Source organism: Nerophis ophidion, linkage group LG14, assembly GCF_033978795.1.
Source record: "Nerophis ophidion isolate RoL-2023_Sa linkage group LG14, RoL_Noph_v1.0, whole genome shotgun sequence".
Classification (NCBI taxonomy): Eukaryota; Metazoa; Chordata; class Actinopteri; order Syngnathiformes; family Syngnathidae; genus Nerophis; species Nerophis ophidion.
Window position 1 is genome coordinate 41,369,587 of NC_084624.1, and position 20,405 is coordinate 41,389,991.

The 20,405-nt window shown below is 40.2% G+C and overlaps 1 protein-coding gene across 1 annotated transcript; it reads right to left on the reverse strand.

Annotated features, from left to right (window-relative positions):
- Window positions 1–3,498: 3,498 nt before the first annotated feature.
- Window positions 3,499–13,639, reverse strand: LOC133568688 (gap junction gamma-1 protein-like). Its single transcript, XM_061920774.1, has 2 exons — window positions 13,512–13,639; window positions 3,499–7,715 (listed from the first exon to the last, which is right to left on the reverse strand). The coding sequence occupies exons 1-2, from the start codon at window positions 13,567–13,569 to the stop codon at window positions 6,850–6,852; spliced, it is 924 nt and encodes a 307-aa protein (XP_061776758.1). The 5' UTR covers window positions 13,570–13,639; the 3' UTR covers window positions 3,499–6,849.
- Window positions 13,640–20,405: the final 6,766 nt, after the last annotated feature.

The following is a 20,405-nucleotide window of genomic DNA, read 5'->3' on the forward strand; positions in this document are numbered from 1 at the left end:
TCTATAAGCAACGACGAGCTTGAGCATCGGTCTTTGAACTTCGGCCCACAGGCCAAGTGCGACCAGCCAGCGTCTTCAGTCTGGCCCGCGAAACGTTCCCAGATGAATGTGTCCTCTGGCGTGTATGCCTCCAGTTTAATTTTAATATCAGTACAGTGTGTTTGCTGTGGACATATCGCCTCCTTGTGGACTACGTTGGTAATGTTAGTCAATGACCTTAAGTCATGTTTTGTCCCAATCAGAATCAGAATCAGACATACTTTATTAATCCCCGAGGGGAAATTAAAATTTTCAGCACAATCCCCTTCAAGATCAGACAAACATTACAGGGAGACAGAACAGGACAGCTGACGGGTCTGCCAACTTCTGGCGCCCCTAACAAAAAGGTGAGATACAAGTAAACAAGTGGGGGGGAATGGGAGAAAAAAATAAAAGATTAAAATAAAATAAAATAAAAAAATCAGTCTAAGCCTGGGCCCCTGGAGAGGGGGTCCAGACTGAGGCAAAGGGGGAAAAAACCCAACTTATAGCCATATTAGACATCCCTCTTATATGTAGAAGTGGCTGGTTGCATCAGCTCTGCTCTTTAATGTTCTTTGATGTTGTAAGAGGGATGTCTACTATGGATATGAGTTGTTTTTTTCCCTTGGCCTCAGTCTGGACCCCCTCTCCAGGGGCCCAGGCATACACCGATTTTTTTATTTTATTTTATTTTAATCTTTTATTTTTTTTCTCCCATTCCCCCCACTTGTTTACCTGTATCTCACCTTTTTGTAAGGGGTGCCGGAAGTTGGCCGACACGTCATTCTTCCTGTTCTGTTTCCCTGTAACCCGTCACATCAAAGAACATTAAAGACATTCAAGTAGCAGAGCTGATGCAATCCAATTAAGCAACCTTTGCAATTTAATCGTGCAAATTAATCATAACCAACACGGGAAGTCAACACACAACCTGCTAACTGAGCTATGTAGACAGTAATAATTGGGAAAAAAAACCACAGTTACCTACGAGACGAAGTTTGTCCCACCCAAAAAATATCCCGCGGATATTATTTTATTTATTGACTGTTATGTTACAAACAGAGAACATGGACATTGGATAAACTGAAAATATGTGAAACTTTACTACAAGTTTCACTACGTTCTTACAAGTTTGACAAACTTCCCATTTTTTAATTTTGTATAAGAATAATATGTATATTTAAATAATTGCGATCGCCGATTAGAAGTAAAAAAAGCTGTGCAAACAGTATCAGCATGAGCGCACAGGCACAAAAAAAGGTTTTGACTTAAAATTGGAACTACAACTATAGTTAGTGTAGTGATTTTGATATCAACTTTATTAGACGTTTTTCTAATGGTGCCAGCAAATTGATGGTTCTGGGTTCAATCCCGGCTTCTGCCATCCTAGTCACCACTGTTGTGTCCTTCACCCACCTGCTCCCAGTGCCACCCACACTGGTTTAAATGTAACTTAGATAATGGGTTCCACTATGAAAAGCGCTTTGAGTCACTAGAGAAAAGCACTATATAAATACACTTGACTAATTACATTTTGATATCAATATCACTACACAAACTTAAAGGGGAACTGCACTTTTGGAATTTTGCCAATCATTATGAAATACATGACAATGATTTTTTAACATTAAATACATTTGATCAAGGGCAGCACGGTGGGAGAGGGGTTAGTGCGTCTGCCTCGCAATACGAAGGTCCTGGGTTCGATCCTGCGCTCGGGATGTTTTTGTGTGGAGTTTGCATGTCCTCCCCGTGAATGCTTGGGTTCCCTCCGGGTACTCCGGCTTCCTCCCGCTTCCAAAGACATGCACCTGGGGATAGGTTGATTGGCAACACTAAATTGGCCCTAGTGTGTGAATGTGAGTGTGAATGTTGTCTGTATATCTGTGTTGGCCCTGCGACGAGGTGGTGACTTGTCCAGGGTGTATCCCGCCTTCCGCCCGATTATAGCCGAGATAGGCTCCAGCACCCCCCACGAACCCCGAAAGGGATAAGCGGTAGAAAATGGACAGATGGACATTTGATCAAAAGTCCACTTACAATGGAGCCTATATAGGAGCCGTGCAATTCCGCCTACATAGCTCTTAAACATCCAAACACCTGCATTAAGATTTTATATACATGATGTAAGTATATATATATATATAAGTAGTAACAGGCACATTTATAATACAATTTAATATTTATGTATTTTTTATCATTTTAAGCATATGCAGCACATTAATTAAAAAAACGCATCACATTTGTTTTTTTTTTGTTTTTTTCCATCACTGCAGACTTTATAAGAGCCAACAATCATACTTTATAATGTCTGCTGTCACTAGGATGCTCATATATTACCATTTATATGAAGAAAGACTCAAAATCCTCGTGAAGAAAAGTGTTGGGGAGGCGAGAGGATACCATGTGTCTTTTCATGTCGTCCTTGCCAGTTTCAGGTCCGAAATGGCTGTCAAAAAGTGTACCAATTTGTCGGATTACCTACGCATGCGTCTTCTGTCCAGGTGAGATGCATGATTTATGATCTAGAAAAAATTTACAGGGGAGCAGGGAAGCAAGGAAACAGCTTACCACTCCATGATGTAAACATGGGGATAAATGGTATAAATAGTTTGTCTGCCATAGCGCTTATAATAACAATATCACTATTGGTTAATATTCTAGTCACGAAATGTAAACAGTGTATTGTTGGCGGTTTTTGTATGGTTATTTATTGTTTTCTATGGGTGAAATAGTGGAGCTCCCACTGGCTTCGCTGTAAGCGGACTTTTATTTACGTATTTAATGTTTAAAATGCTTCTTTTGTTTATTCATCAGTCATGTCATTCATAATGATTCTGAATGATAGGCATAATTCCAACAAAAGTGCAGTTCCCCTTAAAGAACTGTATAAATATATATACATTGTGTTTATATATATATATATATATATATATACACACATATACATTTATATATATATATATGTATATATATATATATATATATATATATATACACACATATACATGAATATATATATATATATAATATGTATACATATGTATGTATGTACGGTTGTGTTCGATCCACTATGGATTGAACTTTTACAGTATCATGTTAGACCCGCTCTAGGGGGGCGGGGGGTTGCCCACATATGTGGTCCTCTCCAAGGTTTCTCATAGTCATCATTGTCACTGTCACAGACGTCCCACTGTGGTGATTTTCCTTATGTGGGCTCTACCAAGGATGTCGTTGTGGTTCGTGTTGTGGTTTGTGCAGCCCTTTGAGACACTGGTGATTTAGGGCTATATAAATAGACATTTATTGATATGTATGTATATATATATATATATATATATATACATAAATATTCATACACACATATATACATATATGCACAAAAATGTACATATACTGTATATGTACGACCTCGAGAGGGACAAGCAGAAAATGAATGGATACATATATATACATATGTGTGTGTGTGTGTGTGTGTACATGTATATATATGTACAATATGTGTGTATGTGCATATTTATATATTAATGTATGTGTATATATATATATTTTTTATTTATTTTTTTTACTTTGTCATGCAGTCTGCTTTTGACCTCAGGACTAATGTTTTTAGCAATGTCCTGCTATTCAGCGAAAGTTCCAACCCAGAAATGCTATATATTTATACATACATACATACATACATGCATTGTGTGTGTGTATATATATATATATATATATATATACACACACACACACATGTATGTATGTATTTTTTAACTTTACATGCAGTTTGTTTTTGGCCTTTGGACAAATGTTTTTAGCAATGTCATGCTATTCAGCGAAAGCTCCAACCCAGAAATGCTAGAAATAATATATGCCTACTCACTAAAATGACAAGGTATTTTTGAACAATTATTTTGCTGTTCATGTATGCGACCATAGAAATATGTTTTTCGCTGTACACATTAACTGTGGATAATTTTTGCAGTTTCGTAAATAATAATATTCAACGGTCGTTATGGTAATCAGCTAATGCTACAACCCGGAAATTACAGCATTTACAACCATTTGAGTCATTTTAACAGTTAGGTTTGGTAAGGAAACAATTTGTGTGTTCATGTGAGCTCAGAAGTCTTCAAGAAGTAGTTAAGAGTACTTAAGCGAATGCCTTATGAAGTGGCCAGACTTGTAACAGTCACGTGTATCTAATGCCTGCAAACTCTTTATGGACAAATAATTCAAGCATGTTGGTTTTGGGTCAAATGTCTTCTGAGGTGATTGACAGCAACGACAAATAGATGTGAAGAGGGGTCAGGGACGTGTGAAAAGTTCAGAGGTCGGCCGGGCCTCATCCGACAGCTGAGCTCTGCAAGAACAACCTGCTAAGGTCAGCTCCCTCTTAAGTATCCTATTTTGATTTATCTACAGTAGGGATTCTCAAACCGTGGTACATCTACCACTAGTAGTACGCAAGCTCAGTCTAGTGATACGCCAAAGAATCACTTGATTAAAGTATGTTTTCTTTTCTTTTCTTTAAACTCGGTGTTACTGTTCAATCTGTGTGTTACAGTGGCCAAAAATATTAAATATACGCTGCCATGTTTGTAATCAATACTTAGGTCTATTACGCTACTATATTTCAATGTTGGTCATAATGGTGGAGAGCCAATTTTTTCCTCAGGTGGTACTTATACCAGTTGAGTTGAGTCAAAATCCTTTTATTGGTTTTGTGTAGAGATGTCAGATAATCGCTTTTTTGCCGCTAATCCGATATTGTCCAACTATAAATTACCGATTCCGATATCAAACGATACCGATATATACAGTCGTGGAATCAACACGTTTTTATGCCTAATTTTGTTTTGATGCCCCGCTGTATGCATTAAACCATGGGTGTCAAACTCTGGCCCGCCATGTAATTTAATTTGGCCCTTGGGGCAATATCAAATTAACATTAGAGCTGGCCCGCCGGTATTATACAGCGGCAGTGCCGCTGTAACACTGCATTCACCGCTAATACTTCCCGGGAGACTCCTGAAGTTCAGTGCCCCTCCCGAAAATCTCCCGGGGCAACCATTCTCCCAAATTTCTCCCGATTTCCACTTGGACAACAATATTGGGGGCGTGCCTTAAAGGCACTGCCTTTAGCGTCCTCTACAACCTGTCGTCACGTCCACTTTTCCTCCATACAAACTGTGTGCCGGCAAAGCCACGTAATATATGCAGCTTTTACACACACATAATTGAATGCAAGCATACTTGGTCAACACCCATACAGGTCACACTGAGGGTGGCCGTATAAACAACTTTAACACAGTTACCAATATGTGCCACACTGTGAACCCACACCAAGCAAAAATGACAGACACATCCGCACTGAACACAACATACAGAACAAATACCCAAAACCCCTTGCAGCACTAACTCTTCCGGGACGCTACAATATACACACCCCGCCCCGCCCACCTCATTGTTATTTTATTTTCAAATTTATTGGCCTGTGAAAACGTTAATGTTGATATTTACCACAGAGGACTGCAAATGGAAAAGAGGCATTATTTTTAAATTTTATTTAATGTACCATTGATGTTTTTTCATTTGTTTTTTGATGGTTGCTTTTGCATGATTAAGTTATGTAAGCGTTGCTTGTTCCATATTCAGTGTTAAAGCAAATCAGTGTAGAAAACTGAGCAATAATTAACGTTTTATTCATGCACTTTCTCTTGCTACTTTAAGGCTTGATTGTTTAAATCGTTGTTATTTTATTTTCAAATTTAATATGAGCCTGTGGAAATAGTTTATTTTTTATATGTACCTCCGAAGGCTGAAAATAGAAAAGAGGCACAAGATTTTTATTTAAATTTTGTTTGATATGCCATTGATATTTTTAAATTGTTATTATTATTATTATTTGAGACTCGATTTTGCATGTCACTATAAAGTTATATAAGCCTTGCTTGTTCAATATTCAACGCAAAACTTGTTTTGGTCCCCATTAATAATTTGTTCAACCTCTGCCCGCGGCTTTGTTCAGTTTTAAATTTTGGCCCACTCTGTATTTGAGTTTGACACCCCTGCATTAAAAAATGTAACAATGTTTCCCAAAACAAATCAACTGAAGTTATGGGAAAAAAATGCCAACATGGCACTGCCATATTTATTATTGAAGTCAAAAAGTGCATAATTTTTTTAATATGCCTCAAACCAGCAGCTTGGAATTTGGGACATGGTCTCCCTGAGAGAGCATGAGGAGGTGGAGGGTATATTGTAGCGTCCCAGAAGAGTTAGTGCTGCAAGGGGTTCAGGGTATTTGTTATGTTGTGTTACGGTGCGGATGTTCTCCCAAAATGTGTTTGTCATTCTTGTTTGGTGTGGGTTCACAGTGTGGCGCATATTTGTAACAGTGTTAAAGTTGTTTATACGGCCACCCTAAGTGTGACCTGTATGGCTGTTGAGAAAGTATGCCTTGCATTCACTTGTGTGTGTGAAACGCAGCAGATATTATGCAATTGGGCCGGCATGCAAATGCAGTGCCCTTAAGGCACGCCCCCAATATTGTTGTCTGGGTGGGAATCGGGAGAATGGTTGCCCCAGGAGATTTTCGGGAGGGGCTCTGTACTTCTCTCTACGTCCATGTACCAGTCCGTACAGCTGTGTTTTAAAAAGTCATAAATTTTACTTTTTGAAACCGACATCGATCATTTCCGATACTACATTTTAAAGCATTTATCGGCCGATAATATCGGCAGTCCGATATCGGACATCTCTAGTTTTGTGACTCAAGGAGTGTTTGGATGTAAACATAAAAAACTACATGAGTAGAATAGAAGTAAAGTCTAGTCGCCATCAAACCCACGCCCTCTTGTCTTTGGCAGACCAGTTGTTACTGGATATGACCCGGCCCGGCTCTTTGGGCGTTGCAGGTCTGCTGCAGGGCGACACAGGTGATCTGGCCCGGTCGTGGAGGACAAAGTGCGTCACAGAGAAAGGCGATACGTCCGTCTGAGCGTGTCTGCAGTCTTGAAGCCTCTTGAGTTGACCGATTGGAAGAGGCGGCTCCTCCTTGTGGTCGTTCAAGGAGGTCCCGCTGGGGCTTGTTCTTTGGGTCAGGAGGCCATCAGGGACGCTACCTTGTTCTCCTTTGCACAACTTGTCACCCAGCGTGCTTCTCGCTCTCCTCCGGCTCAGCGTGGCTTTGATTGTGCAGACCAAGTCCAGCAGGCTCAACATGGCTGACAAGGATGCCAAGGCCAGCATCAGGTGGAGCATCAGGGTCTTCTCTGTAGGTCTGGAGACGAAGCACTCCACTCCCGAGCTGCAAGGGGGCTCGTAGCACAGCATGCTCTTCGGGACGGACAAACCAAAGAGGAAGAACTGTCCCGCACCAAAAGACACTTCCAGAAGGATGCGAAGAATGACGGCGACAACGTAGGCGCAGGAGAACCTGGGCACCCCTCCACCTGGGTAGCCAGCGGTGGTTCTGTGGGTGACGTAGGTGGCGAACAGGATGTGAGGCAAACACAGCAGGATGAGCTGGAAGAGCCACAGGCGCAGAAGACACACCGGAGACAAGACGTCAAAGCAGACCACCGAGCAGCCCGGCTGGAGGCTGTTGCACACAAACCTCTCCTGGTCGTCCTGGAAGAGGCTCGAGGCGCCCAGACACAGCACCAGAACACGGCCCAGAACCATCAGAACCCACCACACCTTGCCTGAGGGACACAGGTACACTTCATTAGGTTCACCTTCCGAGGAGCTCCAATAGAAACATGCTTCAGTTATGTAACAGTGGTGGTCATCCCGCACACACCAGACTCGAACCAGCAACCCACACATCCCTGCTGATTGGGAGTGAAGTGGAGCAACACTCGCCAAGAGAAACAGGCGGTCAGCTCCTTGTGCAGCACAGCTCTTGAAGGTGAGCCATTATGATTTCAATCTAATCTACAATGTGTTGGGCATTACAAACTCAAATCTGTATTTATGTTATTCACATGTGAATACTGCTGTATTATAGACTGTATTTATATTATTCACATGTGAATAATGCTGTATAATAGACTGCATTTACATTATTTACTTGTGAATATTGCTGTATAATAGACTGTATTTATATTATTCACATGTGAATAATGCTTTATAATAGACTGTATTTATATTATTCACCTGTGAATAATCTGCGATGAGGTGGCAATTTGTCCAGGGTGTACCCCGCCTTCTTCCCGATTGTAGCTGAAATAGGCGCCAGCGCCCCCTGCGACCCCAAAAAAAAAAAAAAGGGAATAAGCGGTAGAAAATGGATGGATGGACATGTGAATAATGCTGTATAATAGACTGCATTTATATTATTCACATGTGAGTAAGGCTGTATAATAGACTGTATTTATATTATTCACATGTGAATAATGCTTTATAATAGACTGTATTTGTATTATTCACCTGTGGATAATGCTGTATAATAGACTATAATATTCACATGTGAATAATGCTGTATAATAGACTGCATTTATATTATTTACTTGTGAATATTGCTGTATAATATACTGTATTTATATTATTCACATGTGAATAATGCTTTATAATAGACTGTATTTATATTATTCACCTGTGAATAATCTGCGATAAGGTGGCGACTTGTCCAGGGTGTACCCCGCCTTCTTCCCGATTGTAGCTGAAATAGGCGCCAGCGCCCCCCGCGACCCCAAAAAAAAAAAAAAAAAAAAAAGGGAATAAGCGGTAGAAAATGGATGGATGGACATGTGAATAATGCTGTATAATAGACTGTATTTATATTATTCACATGTGAATAATGCTGTATAATAGACTGTATTTGTATTATTCACATGTGGATAATGCTGTATAATAGACTATAATATTCACATGTGAATAATGCTGTATAATAGACTGTATTTATATTATTCACATGTGAATATTTCTGAATAATAGACTGTATGTTATTCACATGTGAATAATGCTGTATAATAGACTATATTATTCACATGTGAATAATGCTGTAAAATAGACTATTTATATTATTCACATGTGAATAATGCTGTATAATAGACTGTATTTATATTTTTCACATATGAATATTGCTGTATAATAGACTGTATTTATATTATTCACATGTGAATAATTCTGTAAAATAGACTGTATATTATTCACTTGTGAATAATGCTGTATAGTAGACTGTATTTATATTATTCACATATGAATATTGCTGTATAATAGACTGTATTTATATTATTCACATGTGAATAATTCTGTAAAATAGACTGTATATTATTCACTTGTGAATAATGCTGTATAATAGACTGTATTTATATTATTCACATGTAAGTAATGCTGTACAATAGACTGTATTTATATTATTCACGTGTAAAAAGTACCTAAGTGTTTATTGTGAGCGAACTGTGGTGCTGAATTGCCCCCAGGGATCAATAAAGTACTTTCTATTCTATTCTAAAAGCAATTTAGCTGCTGATGCAAAAAAGCTAATGACATTTAAAGGTGATGTGTTACTACGCTAGAAAAACAAAGTTGCTGGAGCTGTGCTGATCCGTTGCCCGGATCCTGTTTTGTTTTAGTTTAAGACTCCCTTGGTTCGGTTTCAGCAGCCTGGGGTTTGTGTTTCGTGGTTGCCATGGGTGCTGATTATTTTCACCGGCTCCCGGGCACTAATCAGAGAGCTATTTATTCCTGCCGTTCGCCACACTTGGCCTGACTGTTTGCTCCTGCAACATGTTATGTTGGTTATCTTAACTTCTAGTTCCTGTTCCTTTGCTTAGCTCTACCCTTGCTTCTCGTGCAATCGGCATGCTTCTCTGTTCTTGTTTTCTTGCCTTATTTATGAAAAAAATTATTTTTCCCTACCTGGCCGCTGCTTCCGGAGTTCCGTCTGCATCTTGGGAAAACTACCTGCGCATAATCATGCAACCCACCCCAACTATAACAACAGCTTGGTTGTTACGCAGGTTGCGGAACGTAAATTAAGTATTGTTGGCGGTTTGTGGAAGCATTTTTAAAGGGAATTAGAGGCAAAATGAATTGATCCCATTAGCTGCATTGCTAGCCACAAATTAGAATGCAAATCCTGTCTCACATTAGGATTGTGAACAAAGGGCAAAAAGTGCAATTCCCCTTTAAATATTAATTTTGAAGTTGTCCACTACTACACTTTTTCCAGACGTGTACGAAAATTGACTTCATAAACATTTAGATTCACCAGGTCACAAGATTAGGTACACCTGCACACACTCTGATCAATTGTGAATTATATTTAGTGAAGTAAATTATATTTATTGTTCGTTGTTAGTTTAGGATGGCACACGAACGCCTCCCTAGGGAGGCGTTTAGGGCACGTCCAACCGGTAGGAGGCCACGGGAAAGACCCAGGACACGTTGAGAAGACTATGTCTCCCGGCTGGCCTGGGAATCCCTCGAGATCCCCTGGGAAGAGCTGGACGAAGTGACTGGGGAGAGGGAAGTCTGGGCTTCCCTGCTTAGGCTGCTGCCCCCGCGACCCGACCTCGGATAAGCGCTTTACATAGTGAAACCCAATATCTAAGTTACATTTAAACCAGTGTGTGTGCACTGGGAGCAGGTGGGTAAAGTGCCTTGCCCAAGGTCACAACAGCAGTAACTAGAATGGCGTAAGTGGAAATCGAACCTGGAACCCTCAAGTTGCTGGCATAGCCACTCTACCAACCGAGTTATTCAGACTCTGCTTTAAGAAATTGCCTTTGGCAGCATTAATGTCACTGTATGTCACACTTTGGTGTTATTTTGTGCATGCCAAGATTAGTTAAACATATTACTTTATCTTACCTTTATTTATGTGTCCATTTATGTGTCCTTTATTTGTGTCCATTCATGTGCCTAAAGCAGTGTTTTTCAACCTTTTTTGAGCCAAGGCATATTTTTAGCGTTGAAAAAATCCGGAGGCACAACACTAGCAGAAATCATTAAAAAACGAAACACAGTTGACAGTAAAAAGTTGTTGTCCCAATTGTTGGATATGACTTTAAACCATAACCAAGCATGCATCACTATAGCTCTTGTCTCAAAGTAGGTGTACTGTCACCACCTGTCACATCACACCCTGATTTATTTAGAGATTTTTGCTGTGTTCCTGTGTGTAGTGTTTTACTTCTTGTCTTACGCTCCTATTTTGGTGGCTTTTTCTCTTTTGTTGGTATTTTCCTGTAGCTGTTTCATGTCTTCCTTTGAGCGATATTTCCCGCATTTACTTTGTTTTAGCATTCAAGAATATTTCACTTTTTTTTATCCTTCTTTGTGGGGACATTGTTGATTGTCATGTCATGTTCGGATGTCGTCTTTGCTCCGCAGTAAGTCTTTGCTGTCGTCCAGCATTCTGTTTTTGTTTACTTAACAGCCGGTTCAGTTTTAGTTTGGTTCCGCATAGCCTTCCCTAAGCTTCAATGCCTTTTCTTAGGTGCACGCATCTTATGTTTATTTTGGGTTTAAGCATTAGACACCTTTTTTACCTTCACACTGTTTCCGACAGCTATAAAGCAATTAGCTACCGGCTGCTACCTACTGACATGGAAGAGTATTACACAGTTACTCTGCCGAGCTCTAGACAGCACCGACACTCAACAACAACACATCATTTGCAGACTATAATTACTGATTTGCAAAAAATATTTTTAACCCAAATTCGTGAAATTAGATCATGTCCCACGGCACACCAGACTGAATCTCACGGCACAGTGGTTGAAAAACACTGGCCTAAAGCATACGGGGAAGAGCTCCTACCCCTCTGGCAAAAATGCATGAACCTTATAATTTGATAATTTGGCATTGTTTAAAGGCCTACTGAAATTAGATTGTCTTATTCAAACGGGGATAGCAGGTCCATTCTATGTGTCATACTTGATCATTTCGCGATATTGCCATATTTTTGCTGAAAGGATTTAGTAGAGAAAATCGACGATAAAGTTGGCAACTTTTGGTCGCTCTTAAAAAAGCCCTGCCTTTCCCGGAAGTAGTGCGCGTGACGTCACAGATTGTCGGACTCCTCACATCCACCCATTGATTACAATCATGGACGCCTGCAGCGCGAGCGATTCTTACCGAGAAAGCGACAATTTCCCCATTAATTGGAGCGAGGATGAAAGATTTGTGTTTGAGGATATTGATAGCGACGGCAGTGTGAGCGTTTTGGATGTAATTAGACACATGTACTAGGATAATTCTGGAAGATCCCTTATCTTCTTATTGTTTTAATAGAGTTTTAGTGAGATTTTAAAGATTGTAAAGTAAAGATTGTAAAGACATACCTCGAGGTCGGATGGCTGCATTGAACACACTGTGTCTCAGAGAGAAGCCGAGGTGCTGCAGAACGACGAATAATCCACGGATGTCTTCGGTAATTTATATATATATATCACAATTTCCCATCCAAAAACATGCTGGTTGATGTAAAGAAAACATGTTCGCTTGACCGCTCTGCTTTCACAACAAACAAAGAAACGCCGGCTGGGTCTCGGTGCTAAAGATAGCTGGAATCCACCGCTTTCCACCAGCAGCATTGTTCTTTATAGTCTCCATTATTAAATGAACAAATTGCAAAAGATTCAGCAACACAGATGTCTAAAATACAGTGTAATTATGCGGTTACAGCAGACGACTTTTAGCTGTGTGTGTGTGTGCGCAGCGCTAATATTTCCTCACAGTCCGTGACGTCACGCGTACACGTCATCATTCCGCGACGTTTTCAACAAGAAACTCCCGGGAAATTTAAAATTGCAATTTAGTAAACCAAAAAGGCCGTATTGGCATGTGTTGCAATGTTAATATTTCATCATTGATTTATAAACTATCAGACTGCGTGGTCGGTAGTAGTGGGTTTCAGTAGGCCTTTAACACGAGTATCCAACAATGTAACATAAGACAGAAAAGACTACATTTATCATAGATCCCTTTTAAAGTGAGATTTATATAACACAGCCTCACGAACTGGCGAACGTTACTTTTACAAAAAATAACATTTACTAACTTAACCATTATTTATCGTTCTGCTTAGAACGGTCTTTGAAACACTCCTAGAATCAAGTGCTCGAGTCGTACATAAAAACTTACTGCTTATGTTGGTATCAGTATTTGCCTGATTGATTTAGTTTACCTTTATTGCCGAGAGAACATTCCATATGTGGTGATCTGTTACGATACAATCTATACCTAAATTAGCATAAATATGCCATTCCTGAATTACTGGCATTAGTTTGTGTTCACATTATCTTAGTACAAATACTCAATCTTAGTTAAAACTAAAAGAAAAATCTACTTTCACAAAGACAAAAATGCTCACTTTAACTTTTAAATCAACACTATGTTTATTTTACCTTAAAGTAGTTCGGCAGGGCACAATAATACTGTAAATTAATTTGAAAAAATAATAACTTTTAGAGGCATATTTACTCATGTTCTCATTGTATCCAGTAGGTTTAGTCATGAATTCTTTGAAATAAAATAGCAAGACTCACCGATGAAGGATACGTTGTGACTGATGGTGATGAAGACCAGATCGTAGAGTCTCACCATGGTTCGGCATGGACATAAAAACACGGGAGTTCTTGAACAGACCCGATTCACTCTGCTCCACTCCTCCTCGAACGCTGACTCGTTGTGAGGAGGCCGAGACCTGTGCGGCTATTCTTACCCGGATGCCTTCAAAGGATTTTTGGCATGACGAGGTACCATGGAGAACCGAATGGAGGAGGACCACTAATCGTACTGGCCAGCTTATAGAGCAGCATCTTAGATGTTCTTCCATTAACACCTTAGAACAGGGGTCTCGAACTCAATTTACCTGGGGGCCACTGGATGCAGGAACTGGGTGAGGCTGAGCCACAAGATAAGATTTCTTTAAAAATTTTAACATGCACTTTTTACTGAATTCACCTTCTATGAATGACTTTCCTGCCCTAGCAGCATACTTGCCAACTCTCGCGATCTCATGGCAAAACACCCGAATATCAGTGCCACTACCGACAATCTCCCGGGGCAATCGTTCTCCCGGTTTTCACCCATACAACAATATTAGATTAGATTAGATTAGATAGTACTTTATTCATTCCGTCAGGAGAGTTCCTTCAGGAAAATTACAATTTTCAGCACAATCCCATTCAAGATCAGACAAACATTACAGGGAGACAGAACAGGATCGCTGAGGGGTCTGCCGGCTTCCAGCGCCCCTTACAAAAAAAGATGAAATACAGGTAAACAAGGTTAAAATGAAATAAAAAAATCGATCTTAGCCTGGGCCTTGGAGAGGGGGTGCAGACTGAGGCCAAAGGAAAAAAAAAAACAACAACTCATAGCCATAGTACACATCCCTCTTCCATGTGTGTAAGAGGGAAACATCAAACATCAAAGAACACAGAGGACATTAAAGACATTAAAGCAGCAGATACAACCAGACACTTCTACATACAGCTATGAATAAAAAGTAAAATAAACATATCCACTGTGGTGGCCTCTGCGGTGTTCCACGCCATCGTCCGCTGGGGTGGAGGGAGCATGGCCAGAGACAGGAGCAGACCCAACAAAGCAACCAAGACAGCTGACTCCACTCTCGGCCAGTGTCCAGTCCGCATGGATGAGCGATGATACGTCCAAGGTGACTGAGGTGTCCGACACCTGCTCACCCAGTCAAGACACCGCGAAGCCTCTCCGTCCCAGCGCTCAGTGCTAGCTCCGCAGCCCTGTCCCCTCATCCGCATCTCCTCCAGTCCCTCCAAACGGACTCCGGTGTGGCAGAGACCCAGCAGCTGGTCTCAATGGCCAAAAGGCTCCCGGGAGGCAGATCCAGAAGTCCACAAAAAAAAGCACCGCAGAGGTCACAAAAGTGCCACCCCTTGTCACACAGTCCCAAAGGGTCCCAGACCAAAAGGCAAAAAAATATAATAACACATGAAAACAAGAGGGAAACACAAAAGGATGATACAAGAGCACAGAGCTCCTGCCTATAGCAGCCACTACAGCAGCGCCATCTTGGAAAAAAAAAAAAAAAAAGGGCGTGCACTGCCTTTAACGTCCTCTACAACCTGTCGTCTCGCACGCCTTTCCACCATACAAACAGTGTGCCGGCCCAGTCACATATTGTATGAGGCTTCTGCAAACCCACGGAAGTGACTGCAAGACATACTTGATCAACAGCCATACAGGTCACACTGAGGGTGGCTGTATAACAAATTTAATCACTGTTACAAAAATGTGGCACACTGTGAACCCACACCAGACAAGATTGACAAACACTTTTTGGGAAAACACCCGCACCGTAACACAACATAAACACGACAGAACAAATACCCAGAATCTGATGCAGCTCTAACTCTTCCGTGCTACAATAGGGGCCGGACTTCAGGGTCGCGGGGGTTTATATTGTAGCCTCGAAGAGTTAGGGCTGCATGGGATTCTGGGTATTTGTTTGTTGTGTTTATGTTGTGTTACGGTGCGGATGTTGTCCCAAAATGTGTTGTCATTCTTGTTTGGTGTGAGTTCACAGTGTGGCGCATATTTGTAACAGTGTTAAAGTTGTTTATGCGGCCACCCTCAGTGTGACCTTAATGGCTGTTGATCAACTATGTCTTGCAGTCGCTTACTACGTCTATAGAAGCCAAATACAACGTGCGGCTTGGCTGGCTCACTACTGCTTGACGACACTAAAGGCAGTACCTCCACGGTGCCCCCTCGATATTGTTGTTTGGGTAAAATCCGGGAGAATGATTACCCCTGGATGGCACTGAGTATTGGGAGTCTCCTTGAAGACGCTGCAAAGCGCCATTCATATCAAAACCTACGGGCCGCGTCAAAACCCACGGGCCGCACCAACATTAAATAATCATATTAAGGTGCGGGCCGCAAAATAATGTCGCCTTAGAAGAAGAGACGTTTTCGTATACGGGCAAAATACGGCCCGTGGGCCACCTCAAGTTAAAAGTTAAAGTACCACAGATTGTTACACACACACTTGGTGTGGTGAAATGTGTCGTCTGCATTTGACCCATCCCTTTGTTCACCCGGTGGGAGGTGGGGGGAGCAGTGGTGGCCGCGCCCGGGAATCATTTTTGGTGATTAACCCCCAATTCCCACCCTCTTATGCTGAGTGCCAAGCAGGGAGGTAACAGGTCCAATTTTTATAGTCTTTGCTATGACTCGGGCGGGGTTTGAACTCACAACCTATCGGTCTAAGGGCGGACACTCTAACCACTAGGCCACTGAGTAGGGCCTGTTAAGATTTTCAATCCGGCCCACCAGACGTTCTACATAATTTTTTTAGACCTTTAACATCAAAACATCACATAATAATCACATCCATTATGATGTGATTATTATGTGATTATGACTGTTTTCACTGCTGGACTCTAGAAATGGTTCCACAGCCTCTGTAGCAGAATCTCCAGGTTCTGTAACAGCTTCTTCTATCACGTCGTAAGACTCTTGAACGCATCATAATAATCCCCTTAATTCCCCTCAAAAATGTATTAACTCACCGTAATATAAAAGACAATATAACATACATCCATAAACTTGGATGCATATGCAAAAGTGCAATATATTTATCTGTACAGTAATGTAATTATTTATATCTGCACCTTATTGCTTATTTATCGTGTAGTACCATGAGCTAAGGCAACAAAATGTTGTTCTTATCTGTACTGTAAAGTTAAAATTTGAATGACAATAAAAAGGAAGTCTAAGTCTAAGTGCAGTGCTGTTTTTAAATTACCGTAAATCTTGTAGAAAGTTATTCAATGGTTGAAATTTGCTCTTTTGAGTTTTATACGTGTTGTTATGATAATCAGCAGCTCAGACAAGGAACAAACCAGAGTGGGCGGGGTTTGTTTTCAGAGCACCAAAACGTGTTGATTGATTGATTGATTGATTGATTGATTGATTGATTGAAACTTTTATTGGTAGATTGCACAGTACAGTACATATTCCATACAATTGACCACTAAATGGTAACACCCGAATACGTTTTTCAACTTGTTTAAGTCGGGGTCCACTTCAATCAGTTCATGGTAATGCGAGGACTATGACTCATTCTTCATCTAAACGGGACGAAAACTTCGATCAGTCGGCACTAACAGACATTGTACAGTAAGTGATGTCTAATTATGATTGTTGGCTGTCATAAAGTCTGCAGTGAATAATAATCAGTAATGTTGATTGATTGATTGATTGATTGAAACTTTTATTAGTAGATTGCACAGTACAGTACATATTCCATACAATTGACCACTAAATGGTAACACCCGAATAAGTTTTAGAACTTGTTTAAGTCGGGGTCCACATCAATCAATTCATGATAATGCGAGGACTATGACTCATTCTTCATCTAAACGGGACGAAAACTTCGATCAGTCGACACTAGCAGACATTGTACAGTAAGTGATGTCTTATTATAATTGTTGGCTGTAATAAAGTCTGCAGTGAGTAATAATCAGTAATGTTGATTGATTGGTTGATTGATTGATTGAAACTTTTATTAGTAGATTGCACAGTACAGTACATATTCCATACAATTGACCACTAAATGGTAACACCCGAATAAGTTTTAGAACTTGTTTAAGTCGGGGTCCACATCAATCAATTCATGATAATGCGAGGACTATGACTCATTCTTCATCTAAACGGGATGAAAACTTCGATCAGTCGACACTAGCAGACATTGTACAGTAAGTGATGTCTTATTATAATTGTTGGCTGTCATAAAGTCTGCAGTGAGTAATAATCAGTAATGTTGATTGATTGGTTGATTGATTGATTGAAACTTTTATTAGCAGATTGCACAGTACAGTACATATTCCGTACAATTCACCACTAAATGGTAACACCCGAATACGTTTTTCAACTTGTTTAAGTCGGGGTCCACATTAATCAATCCATGGTGGCGTGTGTCAGAAACAGATGCGGAAGCAGATTTTTACCTCTTATTATATCATATTGTAGGTGTTTATTACACTATCTTCATATTTTGCTGTTTGTTACATTTTTGTTGTGTTTTGTTTGTTTGTAAAAGATGTCAATCAAGGAGCTGGTCTGAGTAGTAAAAGAGGTGTCACGATTGGGTCGCATTTTACTGCGGGGGTCGTTCTCCCAGGATGCAGACGGAAAACTGCGGACGAGGCGTGCAGGTAGGATATGATTTATTTTTCCCAAAAAAAATCATACAACATAGAAAATACAGGAAATAAACAAAAGAGACGCGTGCCGTTTGCACGGGGAGGTAAGGTAAGACTTAGCAAAGGAACCAAAAGAATAAAACGAGAAGCAAGGTAAACATCCAAAGTGACTGTTGGATAAAGCAAACTAGGAAACCAGACCGAGAATAAGTAGTTCTCTGATTAGTGCCTGGCGGTAGATGAGCGTGCCAAACACTAATCAGAGGCAGGTGAGCATATTTGCCATTGATTGATTGAATCTTTTATTAGTAGATTGCACAGTTCAGTACATATTCCGTACAATTGACCACTAAATGGTAACACCCGAATAAGTTTTTCAACTTGTTTAAGTCGGGGTCCACGTTAATCAATTCATGGCAACCTTGAGACCTCCGAATTCGGGAGATGGGAGTGAGAGGGGGTAGAGTTTGGTATTATTGGGGGTTGTATAATGTAGCGTCCCGGAATAGTTAGTGCTGCAAGGGGTTCTGGGTATTTGTTCTGTTGTGTTTATGTTGTGTTACGGTGCGGATGTTCTCCCAAAATCATTCTTGTTTGGTGTGGGTTCACAGTGTGGCGCATATTTGTAACAGTGTTAATGTTGTTTTTTTCCGGCCACCCTCAGTGTGACCTGTATGGCTGTTGACCAAGTATGCTTTGCATACACTTATGTGTGTGTAATAGCCGCATATATTATGTGACTGGATCGGCACGTTTTCCACATGGTGGAATAGCGGACGTGAGGACAGGATGTAGAGGATGCTAAAGGCAGTGCCTTAAATGGCACGCCCCCAATATTGTTGTCCGGGTGGAAATTGGGAGACATTCGGGAGATTTATGGGAGGGGCACTGAAATTAGGGAGTCTCCCGGGTAAATCGGGAGGGTTGGCAAGTATGCAGGTGAGACTAATCAGCACCTACGGTAACCAAAACACTAAACCAGGGGTGCTAAAAAAACAGAACTTAGGTAGTGGAACTAGTAGAACAAAACTAAACAAAACATGATCCGGGCAACGGATCATGACAAGGGAATTGATGTTCATATGTTGTTAATATTCAGTGTTTTATTGTTCATAGTTAATATTGTAAATCCCACTTTCTTTAGTTTAATGTACAATTTGGGTGTCCCTTTCAGTAAAAAAAAAACTGTAAAACTCCAATCTGTTTTTTTGAGGTGGTGTATCGTAATGTTTTTAGGACTCTATTGCACATTGTGACTTTTGGTATTAGTGTTCCTGGGGAAAAAAAGGGACCCAATCACATATACTGTACAGCATATTTTTACAGCTACATGTGTATATATCATTTATACACACATGCACCTTGGCCCCCAGACACATTTTTTTCTATAAATGTGCAAAATTTTAGCCCACCTCTGGTTTAGAAAATAGTGAAGGATTGTTGACAGTCAATTTAGTATGAAGTCCAAGGAGGGAAGACCAAGGCACTTCTTTTGGATCGTCAGCATGGGTGTGGATCAGAAGTGATCATACAGAGTTGATGTCAAATAATAACAACCATACTAAATCCGAAAATATTTCCGAGGTAATATGCTAGAACAGTGGTTGTCAACCTTTTTTCAGTGAACATTTTTTTATTTCAAGTACCCCCTAATCAGAGCAAAGCATTTTTGGTTGAAAAAAAGAGATAAAGAAGTAAAATACAGCACTATGTCATCAGTTTCTGATTTATTAAATTGTATAACAGTGCAAAATATTGCTCATTTGTAGTGGTCTTTCTTGAACTATTTGGAAAAAAAGATTTCAAAATAACTAAAGCTTCTTGAAAAATAAACAAGTGATTCAATTATGAATAAAGATTTTTACACATAGAAGTAATCATCAAGTTAAGGTGCGCTCTTTGGGGATTGTAATAGAGATCCATCTGCGTTCATGAACTTAATTCTAAACATTTATTCACAAAAAAAGACATCTTTAACATCAATATTTATGGAACTTGTCCACAAAAAAATCTAGCTGTCAACACTGAATATTGCATTGTTGCATTTCTTTTCACAGTTAATGAACTTACATTCGTATTTTGTCTAAGTATTATTCAATAAATATATTGAAAAAGGATTTTCAAATTGTTGCTATTTTTAGAATATTTTAGAAAAATCTCACGTACCCCTTGGCATACCTTCAAGTACCCCCAGGGGTACGGGTACCCCCATCTGCGTTAGAACACCGGAACTACTGGACGAAAACC